This window comes from Rutilus rutilus (assembly GCF_951802725.1).
Source record: "Rutilus rutilus genome assembly, chromosome: 8".
NCBI classification, from domain to species: domain Eukaryota; kingdom Metazoa; phylum Chordata; class Actinopteri; order Cypriniformes; family Leuciscidae; genus Rutilus; species Rutilus rutilus.
This window is the reverse complement of record NC_140222.1, coordinates 13,297,980-13,310,643: the sequence shown is the minus strand read 5'-3', so window position 1 is coordinate 13,310,643 and position 12,664 is coordinate 13,297,980. Positions and strand designations below refer to the sequence as shown.

The window sequence follows — 12,664 nt, the reverse complement described above, 5'->3', positions numbered from 1 at the left end:
TTTTGCATATTTTTTCAGTAGATATATCTGAAAATATGATAAAGCCAGAAGCAAAATTATTTTTTCTTTTTGATTACACACAAGATGAAAAAAGATGTTCAGAGGGATTTCAGGATATATGCTTTCATTACCTAGGAAATCAAAATATACTGTCCACAGCCTTAAAATATCGATTTTCGACATTTATTTTTAATTAAAATGTCACATAAATCAGGCCAGGAATGATTTATTAACAAATCCCTCTGAACAGATCTTCAGAATACTGCTAAGTGTATAACTGGGAAGTTTGGTGTACATAGGTGCTACATAGGCTGAGATGTTTCTACTGGAGAATGACAAAAAAACGCAAAAAAAATATTTTGAGAAAACGGCAGTTAAAGATTTAATAGTTTTAAATGAGATTTCGTCGTTAGCTTTAAATCCCCCTTTGGACATTCACGATTGGTTAATGATAGAAAGGAAATGCCCATATTTGGTTTACATAGCGTTGTGCATGAGAATCAGAGCTTTACAACGATCCCGGACATGACAGACTTCAGTGAACAGACGGAGCTCGGCATGTCGCGATGGAATACTAACTTCCTGGTAAATTCGGGAGAAACTTACTGCCGCAAGTAAACAAAATGTAATAAAATAAACATTGTAATGTATATTTTCAGCGTTTTCTTTATAGCAGCTTGAAATAATACATATTGAAGGAGTAAACTCGGCCAAAATCTCAAAACTGACCACTGCATGAAAAATCGATGTTTTTGCCTGCCGTGTCTCGCCTTAAGCATCAGCTGCAAGGTCATCAACCTTGGCGACAGGCCGCGAGGTTGCACTTCTAAGAGTAGTAGCAATAATGTCTTCACTGCAAATCCAACTCCAGCCTGCCTTGGCTGACCATCGGGCTGCCCAATACAGAAGAATGTATAGCCGCCGTTGACTTCTGTGAGTTTGGTTCCCAGTTAACACAGAACGTTCCCCTAATGTTATTTTTTGGTTATTTTTTTGGGAACCAAATACTTACGTTAGGGGAACGTTCTTTTTTGGTTTTATTTTTATGTAACAATAAAATAACGTTCCCAGAACGTTGCTGGGTGGTTACCATAAAAAATAACGTTCTGGGAACCATAAACTAACATTCTGAGAATGTTCTGGGTACCAAAAACTAACGTTATGGGAACCAAAAATTGTTAGCTGGGTTTCTCCAGAAATTCTTGAAAAAGCGCTCTTTAATTAAATTAATAATATAATATAATATAATAAAAAATCAAACAACAATCAGTGTAATGACAATTTTATTCTTTGCATGAACATACTTGAATTAGCCTAATTGAACACTGTCTGGGTGTATTAACTTCAGCATTATATTCGCATAGACCTGCAACAGTGATAAGGTAAAGCTAAGAGTGGTCCAGACCAACCTTCCGAACGTATGACTTACAGAAGGTATTCTTAACTAAGAACGGAAACACGTATTAACGATAAGGTAAAGCTTGAGGTGTAACTTAAGAACGACGTAGCGTTAAGAAGGTTTCGGGAAATGCAGCCCAGAACCCTAACCCTAACAGAAATGGCAAAAACCTAATTGAAGTTATTCAGTGTTACTGTCTCTGGGAGTAACTCAAATCTTTCAGTGTAACAGAACAGATGTCACGTACTGCTCGGAAACACTAAGGTTGAGGATCCAAATGCAGCAGTTATTAAAGGGTAATCCAAGATTATACAAGAAGCAAGGTTATACAATAAGCAGATTAATCATGTGACTGTAGATGTGTGTGTTAGAAAAGTACATCCTGATTTCTGTTAATCAGACAATGTCATTGTGCGTATGATTGTGTTGCGTTTTTATTGTTGATTTAATGTCTACATCCAGACGTCTTTGACGTTTCTCTTAGCATAAAACACAGAATTAAAAGTAATAATTTGCAGTATGAAAAACATAAGAACTTTAAATCATCTGTTGATTTCCAATAATCTTTCATTTCAATTATCTGATAAAACAATTAAACACATTGACTTGAGATGGTTATATTATATTTACATGGTATTAACTCCTCATATATCCTATAATTTCTTTGAGTAGATTCTTCATTGTTATTTGTGCAACACATTTTATTGGTGGAGAGTCTTAACTCATCACTGTACATGCAAAAACACTGGTCTCTATTTTACTGTCTTGTGTGTTTTCTTTTAGGTCACACTGCAAACAGAAGAAATAATTCAGAGGAGACACACACTCCTTTACATGATAGCCTTTCATCAGCTTCAGCATAAAGACTTAACCATAGTAAAAAATAAATAAATTTGACCATCCAGTGTCAAATTCAACATTTCTCCATTTATTGGAGAAGTTATCTGCATAACTGCAGCATTGACTTACTGAAATAAATCATAAGAGAATAAAATGTGACTACAACATTATTTTAGTGTATTTATTTTGCTTTTGGGTTTATTTATATTTTTCTATATATTTGGCTTTTATGATGTATAAAATTAATGCTCTTACAGAAAGAGTAATAACATTTGATAATTTAGTTTTCTAAAGGACTTCTGTTAATCTACCTCTCTGATCTGATATTTGCTGATTTCTTTTTTAACTTCAGTTTGAATCATTTGTGTTTGGTGTGTTTGGCATAACTGCAGCATTGACTTAATGAAAGAAATCATAGAGAATAAAATGTGACTACAACAGTGTTTGTTTATACTAACCCCAGACTTTAGTAACCGTGGTCATGTGTGTGTGTGTGTGTTTTTAAAAGCCTGTTGAGGCCTTTAGTTTGATCTACCTTTTTTGTTACATTTTCTTCTCTTTGTCACTGTATAGACTCTCTAAGTCTTGGTTCACATGGCTTACACATGTGTAGGCGTCAGCTTCCTCTGGTATTTTTGTGAGTGTGTTATTGGTGAACCGGCAATTGGACCAATTTCACGGGCCTTACAAGGGTTACCATACGTAACCGAGAAGATCTTTAGCAGCAGCGACAGTGAAAAGATCTACAATGTTTCTGTCCATGGTGAAAGCAGTTTAAACACACATTGTTAATGGCACAAACCAAACTGTTTCTTTTCCAATCGAGAGTTTCTGGGCTTTTCTGAGCTTCTGTAATCGCATCAGTTCTTTCATGTTGTTGTGTAGTTTGTTTGTTTGATTGTTTTCAGCAAAATATTCTCCAATCATCTGTTGGTTTGTGTTTCTGGTGTTTCTGCTGCTGAACGAGAAGAAGTGAAGAGAAAGTCAGTGAAGGAGGGAGAATCTATAACTTCAGATCCTGCCATAGCAAAGAAAACTAAATTATTTGATGAAATGGTATTTTAATGACACTCTCATCGCTGAAATAACAGGAGATCAGAGTAAGATCTGTACAGATGATCAGTGTAAAGAGAGATTCAGAAACAGACTGAAGCTGGATCATCAGACTGGATCTCTGACCATCACAAACACCAGATACACAGACACTGGAGAATATAAACTACAGATCATCATCAACAACAGCATTATGGAGCTATTCTTGTGCCAATAAAAAAGAACGTAGCTTTTCAAGAAACTAATGAAAATATAAATTGGAACTAAATAAATTATCTCTAAAACTGAAAAAGAATAAATCGCAGGCAAATTTTTTGACTTCGTTTTTAATACACTGCATGTTTTGCTAACTATTTCTCATATTTCAATCGCTGATCTGAACTTACAAATGCGCTTCCAGAGTTTTCACTTACGCTTCTGAAGTTTTCGTTTACACTCCCAGAGTTTTCGTTCGCCGTTCTGACACATTTCTCTCGTGGGGGCGGGGCTAGTAGCAGTGTGTTCTCATTGGTTACTGAGCTTTTGATTGATAGCTTCGTGACCTGGAAGTGAAGACGTCAGTGGTGTGTTTATGTGTGGATGTGAGCGTCTGTAATCGCAGCTTTCTATTTCATTTTAGTGATATTAAGTTTATATCTGTATTTATTTGCTGCTACACTATATTGTTGAGATGATCTCTTATAGAAGGAATAGTACAGACGAATGATATTTATCATTAACGTTAGTCATCGTCGCTATATCAGGAGGATACTGGATAACGTTAGCCTACTCGTGGTAAGTCTGATTTTTTTTTTTTTTTAATACTATACTAATACTATTTATAATACAGTACTGGCTTTTTTCAGGTGGAGAGGCATTTTAGAGCTCAGTAAGAGCCCATAACTTTATACAGCTGAGCTGTGTTGTCTTGATTTAACTGTGTTAGCCCAATCATTACATGACTTGTTTATCTACATTCGGTTACAGTCTTCGATTAGATCATATTTGCTTCGATTAGATCATATTTCCCCCCAGCCACCCCAAACAACATTGAGCTAGAGTACTGTACAGTAGCCTATCTGTACTGTATCAGTCAATGACCGATGCCATAGGACCAGAGCGCTGTCAATCACTGCCTGATTCAACTTTGGCAATGTAAAGCCTTTTCTACCATGCCAATAAAGCTATTTAAACCTGAAATTCTCAATTGCTGATTAATTTGCGATGCAAAGTTTTTGAAAGAGGAGAGACACGACTTTACCACAGAACACGTCTCTGTTCGTAATATGTATTGTAAACACTCAATTATTTTGAAGTATCGCCCTGATTGCAATATTTATTCTGATTACTTTTGTGTGATAAAGATTACTTGTAAAAAAGGCTATAGTTTGCCGTCAAATCTAACCTCTCTTTAAAATTTCTCCCTCTGTATTTGAGGCACACACACATGGCACCCTACCTGAGCCAATCAGCGTCCAGAAACCTTGAGCATGTGACCTCCCCCGCCCTCACAGAGACAGTATGACAATACAGCGGGACTCGGAGATTGACGCTGAAGTTACATCGGTATAAACTGTTTACATACCGCATTTCGGACGAAGTGTTGTGCGTGAATGCAAAAGTAAGTTTGTAATCCTTGATTATATACTGGATGAGTGCTGCATTCGCTCTGGGAAACAAGTTATTGTGCCCGTGATGTAACGTTATATCATAGATGTGTGTGTGTGCGTGCGTGTTTCCCCTCGTGTATTCATGCCACTCTAGCTCGTATGTTTGTATACATAACTTTATTATTATCCGGACTAGAGTTATACTTCCTTTATTATTACATGTTATGTTATTGTTTGAAGCAGAGTTTGCTGTATATTTTCTATATTTAATGGGAGAACTGTTGTGGAAAATTCGCTGCGCGCATGCGCACTCATAATCCAGTCAGAGCAGCGCTATACAATCTCCACTGCATAACAAGGTGTCAGATTACATCTGTGTTGAATATAATATAGGAGTTACAGCCTATCTTACATTTGCTTTCAGTTTGTTTTTTATAATAATGTGCATGTTTAATTATTGATGTTAAAATATCATACTACATTATTGCTCATGTTTAATTGTTGTAATTTATCATTGTTATTATGTATATTCATGTTTATTTTACTATTTATTTTTTAGAAAACCACACAAACACAACCATACAAGCCAGTCTGTTGAGTGGTGACAATAAATGGGTTATTCCCAGAAAAGTGCATCTTCGTTTGGTCTCTAATCGGACAGTCTTTGGTGGGTCAGCACCCTGAGCTGGCAACTTGTTGTATAAGTGCTACTAATCAGAAGCATTTTTTCATGGTCCTTCGAGCCGGATTTGGACTTACCAAAGAGATAGAAGATGTCACTATATGAAGAGGATGAGCCAATTGTGCGAGTCAGGAGGAGGACTGTCCTTCCCGCACGTTACGATGAGTACGATCTCACTGGCTTCACCCTCTCTAAGCCTGTTCCAGAACCCATGTCACCACTCACTCATCCAGGCAGACTGGCAGAGAAAGGCGCAACTGGATTCACTCCAGTGCTACCAGGTTATGAAGATGACAATCTGTCACAGTGGTCCGATGATGAGCGCAAATCTGCATCAGACATCCTAAGGGAAGAGAATAAGGATCTCCGCAAAGTCCTACAAAGGATACAGCAGGAAAGGGACACAGTTCAGAGCAAAAATGACCAATATGCAAAGGAGCTTTCTCAGCTCAAGCAGCAAATGAAGCAGCTACAAATTCAGATGGAGCATCAACTTCCTGGAAGTCAGCCACTTTCGCCTGATACCCCTACGAGGCAGTATGGCTCCAGTTCTCCTGTGCCTGCACCACGTGTCCGCCCACAGGCACGTTCTGAGGAAACTAGCTTCAGACCTGTACCAGCTCCGCGCATAAAACCGCAAAAGGAGCATCAGACCGAGGACAAGTTTCAAAGTCCTCCACACCACCCAACTCCAGCATCTGCTTACAATAGAGAACAGAGCTCTTCTTACCACTATAGGCCACAAGGGGTTCAGAGATTAGAGGCACATTACTCCCACAGACAAGAACACTCAAATTCTCCATATTGGGTCTCTCAAGACACTACAAGACATCCACAAATGCCATGCCGGTCACTTACTCCATCACCTCCCCCTGAACGAGAACTGATGTATAGAGGCCCAACCCCCACAATTCCTGATTTTATACATCCTAACCCAAGAGAGTTCTCACGACTGAAAATTGCTCTGGAAAATATCCTCCCAGCTAATGCGACAGAAAGGTTCAAATTCCAGATACTGATGGATCATCTGAAATTAGAGGAGGCTCTGCTAATTGCTGACTCGTACTGCCATTCGCAACACCCTTACACAAGGACGATGGCTGCTTTAGATCAGCAGTATGGTCAGCCACATCAACTAGCTCTACAACGGATTGCAGAGTTAATGGATGGCACAAATATAGCTAGTGGAGACCAGAAGGCCTTTAGACTTTTCGCTCTCAAGGTCCGTTCCCTGGTTGGCATGCTGGAACAATTAGGCAAGAAGGGAACTTTCGAATTACAATGTGGGTCGCATGTGTCTCGGCTGCTTGGGAAGCTTCCACATGACCTCAGATCAGGGTTTCGGAGGTTTGCACATCCACATCATGTGCCCATCCCTACACTTCTGGATTTTGCAGAATGGCTGGAGTTTGAAATCCAAGTTCAAGAGGACACTACAAGGTTTGCAAGTAATCAACGTAGAGGGCCCTTACCACGAACAAGAGAGACTTTTAGAGACTCTAAGTCAGCCGCTAAAAGCACTACAATCTTACTGAACACTGAGAAGGAGAATTCTGAGTCTATGCCATCTGCTTCACCACTTAAGACTTCTCTGAGACCCTACTGCACCTACTGTGACAACAGTAAGCACTCCCTCAACAACTGCACTAACTTCAAGCTGCTTACTAAAGACCAGAAACGAAGCTGGGTCAAAGACAACAACAGATGTTGGCGCTGTGGTAGAACTCATAAGTCAGCAGAATGTAACCTAAAAATGCGATGCAAACAGTGCAACAGTCGACACCTTATGGCTCTGCATGACATCAGTGCTTGGAAGCCAGAGAATCCAAAACCTGTTCACGATGAAACTGCTGATACCAACACCTGTCTGCTCAACACTATGAATGAGATTCTCCTGATTCATAAACCGCCCACCAGCCGGAAAGTTCTTCTTAAAATCACAAAAGTGATTCTTAGAAATGGAAAACGGAGAATGGATGCATACGCAATCCAGGATGATGGATCTGAGAGAACTATCCTCCTCCACAATGCAGCTCAGCAGTTGGGTCTCAAAGGTCAGCCTGAAGACCTACCCCTTCGAACAGTCAGGCAGGAGTTTCAAGTTCTCAAAGGTGCAGCCGTCTCATTTACAATCTCCCCAATGGCTCAGCCCACCAAACGGTATCACATCAAAGGTGCCTTTACTGCTCAACAGCTAAGTTTAGCAGAACACTCACATCCCGTGAATAATCTGAGAAAGAGATATCAACACCTTAAAGGGCTTCCACTGTATGATTTTGACGCAGTCTGTCCAGTGCTGCTCATTGGTTCTGATTATCCCCATTTGATCACTCCCGTAGAACCAGTAAGACTAGGCCCTCCAGGGGGACCAGCGGCTATAAAGACACGTCTTGGCTGGACATTACAGGGCCCAGTCCAACACTTTCGGCAGGAGATGACTGAACAGTACTGTCTCTTCACTTCGGTTTCGTTCCCAGAATCAGATCTCTACAAGCAAGTGGAGAAATTATGGCAGATGGACATACTGCCCTGGCGCAACGAAAAGATTTGCATCAGATCCAGACTGGACCAGGAAGCGGTGAACCTCTTGGAAAAGAAGACAATCAGGGTTGAGGTGGATGGTATCAAGCGTTACGCAACCCCTCTCTTGCGTGTCAAGAACATGCCAAAACTCAGGGCACCCAAAGAGGCAGTCTTATCACAGCTGAGGGCCACTGAAAAGAGATTGGCAAAGAATCCAGAGCAAGCAGCCGCTTATACTGCTGAGATTTCAAAACTGGAACAAGCAGGTTATGTTAGCAAATTGCCACAGAATGCTGAGCCAGATCCTTCCAGCTCCTGGTACATCCCGCATCACATGGTGCATCACAATGGGAAAAACAGGATAGTTTTCAACTGCTCGTTCCAATATCACGGACAAAACTTGAATGAGCTTCTGTTGCCAGGACCAGTGTTAGGACCATCTCTACTTGCTGTGCTGCTCAGATTTAGGGAACATTCAGTAGCAGTCAGCAGCGACATCAAGGGGATGTTCCACCAAATTCGACTACTTCCAGAAGACAAACCACTCTTGCGTTTCCTCTGGAGAGATCTGAATATACAGGAACAACCCAGTGTGTACGAATGGCAAGTCCTCCCATTCGGCACTACCTGCAGCCCCTGCTGTGCCGTATTTGCACTCCAGAAACACGTCCTTGATCATAGCCTGCCTGGAGATGATGTCAGCAATTCGGTGCTGAAATCCTTTTATGTAGACAACTGCCTACAAAGTTTCACTTCAGCAGAAGAAGCAAAGTGTTTCGTTGACAAAATAAGGAACCTGCTGGCAGATGGAGGCTTCGAGCTGAGGCAGTGGTCCAGCAATGTCCCTTTAACCATAAGTCACCTGCCTCACAATGCAATTTCAGACAGTGCAGAACTCTGGATTTCACAAGGCCAAACAGACACCCATGAGTCGACATTGGGGCTCCTCTGGAACCATCAGTCTGACACAATCTCCTACAAATACCGTGCCAAAGACAGTAGTGAGACTACCATGCGTAACATATATAGAATCCTAGCCAGCCAGTACGACCCATTGGGTTACCTCATCCCCTACACCACTCGCGCCAAGATCCTCGTTCAACGATTGTGGGACAAAAAACGGGATTGGGATGATCCACACTTGCCCACAGATCTGCTACAAACCTGGACCGAATGGGAGGAGGAGCTACCAGCCCTACAGAATATCGTTCTTCCTCGGTGTTACAGTAGCCCCACCAAAGACACAAAAACGAGCCTAAGAGATATACATGTTTTCTGTGATGCCTCCGAACGTGCCTATGGCTCTGTGGCATATCTTCGAACAGAGGATCAACATGGGCAAACAGAGGTAGCTTTCTTAACAGCAAGATCACGTGTAGCACCAAAGAAACAACAATCTGTTCCCCGACTAGAACTGTGCGCTGCACTGACAGGAGCTCAACTTTCCAAAGTACTCAACAATGAGTTAAACCTGCCCATACGCCAAACGATCTTGTGGACCGATTCCACTACGGTCCTCACATGGTTACAATCGGACTCCTGCCGATTTAAAGTATTTGTTGGGACTCGGGTGGCAGAAATTCAGGATCTTACAGAACAACACAGCTGGCGATATGTACCCTCCGCCAACAATCCGGCCGATGACATCACTCGGGGAATGAGTCTGCGCGAGATTGGCCCGGACAAACGCTGGTGCCAAGGACCGCCTTTCTTAAAAGATCCGGCCAACCTGTGGCCTGTTTGCCCCAGTCCAATTGATATGGATGATGATGAACTTCGCAAGACTGGGTCCAGTACTCTAGTCTGCTTCACCTCCTCTGAATTCAGTCAGTTTAAGTCTTTCGAGGAACTAATCGAGTCCACGGCTCTTCAAGAGGCCAAAAATGGTGAGGCCACAGCCGATGACTACAGAAGTGCAGAGATCCGTGTTTTGCAGCAAGCACAGCAAGAATGCTTTTCATCAGACCTAGAACAACTAAGGACAGGTAAACCACTTTCACGGAACAGTCGACTAGTCGCACTGGCCCCAGAACTTGATGGAGAAACCAAATTAATCAGAGTTGGCGGACGTTTACGGCATAGTCCCTATCTTGAACCTGACAACATGCACCCTATAGTACTAGATCCAAAGCACCCCATCACGAAACTTATCATCCAAAGTTATGACTCCAAACTTTGTCATCCAGGTCCTGAGAGGGTGTTCGCTGAACTCCGCCGTAAATATTGGGTTCTACGGGGTAGAGAGGCCATCAAGCATCTGCAGCGAGAGTGTGTGCAGTGCCAGAAATGGAGGAAAAAACCAGAGGTACCTAAAATGGCGGACCTCCCCCCAGTAAGACTACGTCTGTTCCAGCCCACCTTTTACTCCACTGGTGTGGACTGCTTTGGCCCCTATACCGTTAAAGTGGGTCGACGCAGTGAAAAAAAATGGGGAATAATTTTCAAATGCCTCACCACCAGAGCAGTATACATTGACATCCTGCATAGTCTGGAAGCCGACTCCTTCCTTATGGCTCTCAGACGATTCACGGCTAGACGAGGAAAACCCCATGAGCTCTTGTCAGATCAAGGCACAAACTTCAGAGGCGGTGAAAGGGAGCTAAAGGAAGCTTTTACAGCTCTTGCTCCAGATCTGCAGAGACATCTGGCTAAACAACAAATTGAATTCCATTTCAACCCTCCTAGCTCACCCCACTTTGGAGGTTGTTGGGAGCGAGAAATTCGCTCCTTGAAAAACGCACTGATGGTGACTCTAGGAACTCAATCAGTGACTTTTGAGGTCCTTCAAACTGTGTTGGTGGAAATTGAAGGAATCCTGAACTCCAAACCACTGGGATATACATCATCTGATGTTTCTGATCCTGACCCCATTACCCCAAATTGTCTCCTAATGGGGCGGCCAGATGCTTCACTCCCCTTGACAGTATATCCCCAGTCTGAGCTGATCAGCCGACGGCGATGGCGTCACAGCCAGATCCTCGCGGACCAATTCTGGAGACATTACCTTAAATTCTACCTCCCGGGTCTTCAGAACCGTCAAAAGTGGCGAAAGGATACTCCAGACATACAGGTTGGCACTACGGTGTTGATTATCGACCCTCAACTACCCAGAGCTCTCTGGCCTGTGGGGAAGGTATCAGAAGTATTCCCTGGAGCTGACACCAGAGTGAGGACAGCCAAGGTTCAGGTGGGAGAAAAAACATACACTAGACCAGTTGCACGACTTATACAATTACCTGCTATTCCTGATTAAAGTAATTGTAACCGACAGTAGATTAAAAAGCCTTTTGAATGTGTACATATTTCCTTACGGAAATATGGGGGCGGCTGTAAAAAAGGCTATAGTTTGCCGTCAAATCTAACCTCTCTTTAAAATTTCTCCCTCTGTATTTGAGGCACACACACATGGCACCCTACCTGAGCCAATCAGCGTCCAGAAACCTTGAGCATGTGACCTCCCCCGCCCTCACAGAGACAGTATGACAATACAGCGGGACTCGGAGATTGACGCTGAAGTTACATCGGTATAAACTGTTTACATACCGCATTTCGGACGAAGTGTTGTGCGTGAATGCAAAAGTAAGTTTGTAATCCTTGATTATATACTGGATGAGTGCTGCATTCGCTCTGGGAAACAAGTTATTGTGCCCGTGATGTAACGTTATATCATAGATGTGTGTGTGTGCGTGCGTGTTTCCCCTCGTGTATTCATGCCACTCTAGCTCGTATGTTTGTATACATAACTTTATTATTATCCGGACTAGAGTTATACTTCCTTTATTATTACATGTTATGTTATTGTTTGAAGCAGAGTTTGCTGTATATTTTCTATATTTAATGGGAGAACTGTTGTGGAAAATTCGCTGCGCGCATGCGCACTCATAATCCAGTCAGAGCAGCGCTATACAATCTCCACTGCATAACAAGGTGTCAGATTACATCTGTGTTGAATATAATATAGGAGTTACAGCCTATCTTACATTTGCTTTCAGTTTGTTTTTTATAATAATGTGCATGTTTAATTATTGATGTTAAAATATCATACTACATTATTGCTCATGTTTAATTGTTGTAATTTATCATTGTTATTATGTATATTCATGTTTATTTTACTATTTATTTTTTAGAAAACCACACAAACACAACCATACAAGCCAGTCTGTTGAGTGGTGACAATAAATGGGTTATTCCCAGAAAAGTGCATCTTCGTTTGGTCTCTAATCGGACAGTCTTTGGTGGGTCAGCACCCTGAGCTGGCAACTTGTTGTATAAGTGCTACTAATCAGAAGCATTTTTTCATTACTGATAAAGCTATTATATGTATCTAGTATGAGTAACAAATTGCTTTTTCTGTGTCCACATTTGACTAATAATAATGCAAAAAGTGCACTTCAAATGAACATTTCTTTGACAAATGTTAAATCTTTAATAGTCTTTAATAATAAATATATGTCCACTTAATACATGCAAGTAATTATGACTGAAAACATCCAGCAACTAGGGAATGCACAGCCATGGATATATGTTTATATATAGGGCTATACAGCCATCTACTGGTTACACAACAGTATTACAGAT

At 41.5% G+C, this 12,664-nt stretch overlaps 2 protein-coding genes across 4 annotated transcripts in view; both read left to right on the top strand.

Moving 5' to 3' along the window:
* Positions 1-12,664, top strand: part of LOC311295169 (uncharacterized protein) — a 44,459-nt gene that overhangs the window by 30,309 nt on the left and 1,486 nt on the right. Inside the window, exon 5 of one of the 2 annotated variants that reach the window (XM_084416404.1) lies at positions 2,183-4,066. In XM_084416404.1, the coding sequence (XP_084272530.1) occupies positions 2,183-2,262 (80 nt within the window). In that variant the 3' untranslated portion in view covers positions 2,263-4,066. Of the gene's footprint in view, positions 1-2,182; positions 4,067-12,664 lie in introns of those variants that run through there. The other variant, XM_084416405.1, reaches the window with a different exon arrangement.
* Positions 4,073-11,665, top strand: LOC311295155 (uncharacterized protein). 2 transcript variants are annotated; one of them, XM_084416369.1, is made up of 3 exons: positions 4,073-4,892; positions 5,441-11,273; positions 11,482-11,665. In XM_084416369.1, exons 2-3 carry the CDS (start codon positions 5,655-5,657, stop codon positions 11,530-11,532), a joined length of 5,670 nt encoding a protein of 1,889 aa, XP_084272495.1. In that variant the 5' UTR covers positions 4,073-4,892; positions 5,441-5,654; the 3' UTR covers positions 11,533-11,665. The 2 variants fall into 2 exon arrangements, with proteins under 2 accessions (XP_084272495.1, XP_084272494.1); XM_084416368.1 differs by having other exon boundaries at positions 5,441-11,665.